Source organism: Aptenodytes forsteri, unplaced genomic scaffold (genome assembly GCF_000699145.1).
Source record: "Aptenodytes forsteri isolate BGI_AS27 unplaced genomic scaffold, ASM69914v1 Scaffold147, whole genome shotgun sequence".
In the NCBI taxonomy this organism is placed as follows: domain Eukaryota; kingdom Metazoa; phylum Chordata; class Aves; order Sphenisciformes; family Spheniscidae; genus Aptenodytes; species Aptenodytes forsteri.
The window spans coordinates 882,192-885,142 of record NW_008795320.1 but is presented as its reverse complement, the minus strand read 5'-3'; the positions used below and the strand labels follow the sequence as shown (position 1 = coordinate 885,142).

The 2,951-nt window shown below is 67.3% G+C and overlaps 1 protein-coding gene across 1 annotated transcript in view; it reads right to left on the bottom strand.

Moving 5' to 3' along the window:
* CILP2 (cartilage intermediate layer protein 2) overlaps positions 1 to 2,951 on the bottom strand; it is a 20,173-nt gene that overhangs the window by 13,369 nt on the left and 3,853 nt on the right. Inside the window, exons 5-8 of the mRNA XM_019472200.1 lie at positions 2,835 to 2,946; positions 2,584 to 2,692; positions 2,330 to 2,487; positions 21 to 2,226 (exon numbers count right to left, since the gene is read on the bottom strand). Coding sequence (XP_019327745.1) covers positions 21 to 2,226; positions 2,330 to 2,487; positions 2,584 to 2,692; positions 2,835 to 2,946 — 2,585 coding nt within the window. The remainder of the gene's footprint in view (positions 1 to 20; positions 2,227 to 2,329; positions 2,488 to 2,583; positions 2,693 to 2,834; positions 2,947 to 2,951) is intronic.

The window sequence follows — 2,951 nt, the reverse complement described above, 5'->3', positions numbered from 1 at the left end:
GGGGGGCCACGAGGGGGTGCGGAAAGACGCTCTCCCGCCCCGCCGGCCGCTCCCGGCAGGTGAAGGTGACAGCCGTGCCGGCGTCTGCCTTCATCTCCCGCGAGAAGCCATCGGAGGTGCCGTCAAAGCAGCGGCCGATGGCGATCTCCTTAGCCAGCCGGGGGTTCTGGTCCGTCACCGTGTAGATGCCATAGTTGTGACCCAACGGGTCGACTGGCGCCAGCATGGTGAAGGCGGCCGTGTGGTTGTTCTCCGCCACGGGCGGGTGACGGCTCAGGTACTCCCGGAGGAGGCTGTTGATGGCTGTGCGGTGGCAGCTGCCTTGGGGGACGATGGAGACCAAGGTGCGATCCACCAGGCTCTGGTCGAAGAGCATCCCGCTGCACTTGAACTCCACACAGGCGCCCGAGGTGTTCTCCAGCAGCGTGTCCCGCACGCTACGGGTGTCACGCAGCCCGTAGAGCTGCCCCCGGGTACGGGGGTGGCTGCCCCCCACATTACGGGACCTCACCATGTACTCCTGCGGCCCCTCGATCTGCACCTTGATGAAACAAGCCCTGAACTCCTGAGGGTTGGGCCACCATGAGAGGTAGTCACCGGTCCAGGAGGTCAGGTCACTCTCCTTGAAGGGCACCACGTTGTACTCGTACTTGTCCACCTCCACGCGGTAGAAGCGGAGGTGGTTGGCGCTGACCGGCGCCTCCTCGCACTCCTCGAGGCTGCGGTAAGGGTAGATGGGACCATTGGTCTCATCAACATTGTTGGGGTCGGGCTTGGCCACGTTGATTTGGAAAGCTGTCTTCTTCAAGTTGGGGTCATCGTGGTCCAACCGGCGGTAGCCCAGCTTGCCCAGGTAGGGCTGGGACACGCCGATGGCGTTGGGGTTGAGCTTGGGGCTGGAGGCCACGGCTTCCAGCTCCTCCCCGCCCAGCGTGGCGGTGACGTACGCTGAGTAGGCATCGGGGCGCTGGCCATCGCAGAAAGCGGGCAGGCAGGCACCGTTGGGACCCGTCACCACGCTGTCGAAGCGACCCCATGCCCGGGGGTTGGCAGGATAGCCGGGCTGGGGCTCCAGGTTGATGAGGCTGATGACCACCCCTTCTAGTTGTTCGTAGGGGTTGAACTTCTCGTTGCTGTAAGCCCTGACCTTGACGAAGCACCGGCGGTCCTCCGGCACGTCCAGGTTGAAGAGACGCCGCTCCCGGATCTCCAGGTTCCCCACCAGGAAAGTCCTCTCCTCCCTCTTCCCCCGGTTCCCCCTGGCTGGCCGGAGGACCCCCTCCTCCTCCCACAAGCCAGTTTCGGGGTTCAAGGACCACAGCTTCATCTTCTGCAGGTGCTCCGGCATCTGGACCTGCCCCGCGTCCATCCGCACCTCCACCGGCCCCGTCTGCAGTGCCGCGCCAGTCTCCCCTTCCCGAAAATCCACGGCGAACATGCCGTAGGTCCGCAGGGGAACGATCTCCCCCTCGGCATTGGTGAAGCTGAGGTCGCTGGAGGCGGCGCTGGCTGTTGCCATGTCCCTGGGGTCCAGAAAGGTGACGCTGGCTTTGACAATGCCCTTGAAGACCTCCCCGGAGGGACGGAGGAAGGCGCCAGCGGGAAGGACGAGCTCCCCCACGGGCTCCTGGCCGCTCAACTCCCCCAGCGGGATGGCATTGCTCTGGCTGCCGTCCAGGTCCACCGGCTCCTTCTTCCGCAGCATCTTGACCTCCTGGTAGACGGCACCACCGCGGCGGTTGAAGGGCAGGACCTTGACGGCATCCACGAACCTCTGCTGCCGGTCCACGAAGCGAGCCACCAAGCGCTGCGTGTCCGGCGGCACCTCGATGGTGAAGGAGCCCTTGTAGCCAGTGAAGCCGACCTTCCTCCCCCCCAGGAAGATCTGCCCGAAGCGCAGGGGCTCGCCGGTGTCGGCCGCTGTCACCCGTCCCTGCACCAGGACGCGGGGCTGGGCGCAGGGCCCGCAACCGCACTCAGCCACCACCTTGACGGGCAGCAGGGAGCCGGCACAGGGGATCTCCCGCATCTCCATCCTCCGCACCCCGCAGCAGCGCCCCGCGTCTGCCCCGCACTCCGACTGGTCGGCCGGGCTGTCGGCACACGGGGCGGGCGGGCAGCGACCCACGTTGTAGTAGCGGGAGCCGGTGGCATCCTGTGGGCACTCACTGGGCAGCTCCACGAGGCTTGGCTCAGGCTCCAGCTTGCAGCTCTGCTGGCCCTGGGCTGGGGGGGGGACAGTGGGGACAGGGGGGTTAGGGTGACCCTCCCCACCGCATCCCCCATCCTAGGATGATGCTGCCGCTAACGAAGCCCAGCCCGTTCTCACCCAGGACGGTGAGCTGTGCTGGCGCCGATTTGATGGCACCCGCCTCGGTGCTGGCTTTGCAGTGGTAGGTGCCAGCCTGCTCCGGCGCCAGCCCCCGCAGCACCAGGCGGCTGCCATACCGGTGCACCTTCCTGTCCAGCAGCGTCCCATTGTGGTACCTGCCGGGACGGTTATGGGCTCAGCGGGGACACGGCTGGGGCTGCCTTTCCCCGCCGTCCCCAGTCCCGGCTTTCTGCCGCCCGGACCCCGCTCACCAGTAGTACTTCTTGGGCACGGGGGTGCCCGAGGCTTTGCAGCAGAAGGTCACCTCCTGCCCGGCCACCCGCACCTTCGTCTTGGGGTGCAGCACCATGTAGGGCTTCTCTGCAGGGAAGGAAGGCGGCAGAGGGTGCAACGAGCCGCGGCCGCCCCCCCACCCCGGATCACTCCCTCCCACCATGCATCCTTCGGGGAGGTACCTCGAGGGGTGCACGACTCGGCCCCCGCCCCGCGCCGCGACGCTCACCCAGCCGCTGCCGCACCACGTGGGCCACCGCCACGCCGGAGCCGTTGGAGATGATGGGTGCCAGTCCCGGGGCGTAGCCCTCACGGTGGGCGCTGACGTTGGCGGCGGTGCCCTCGC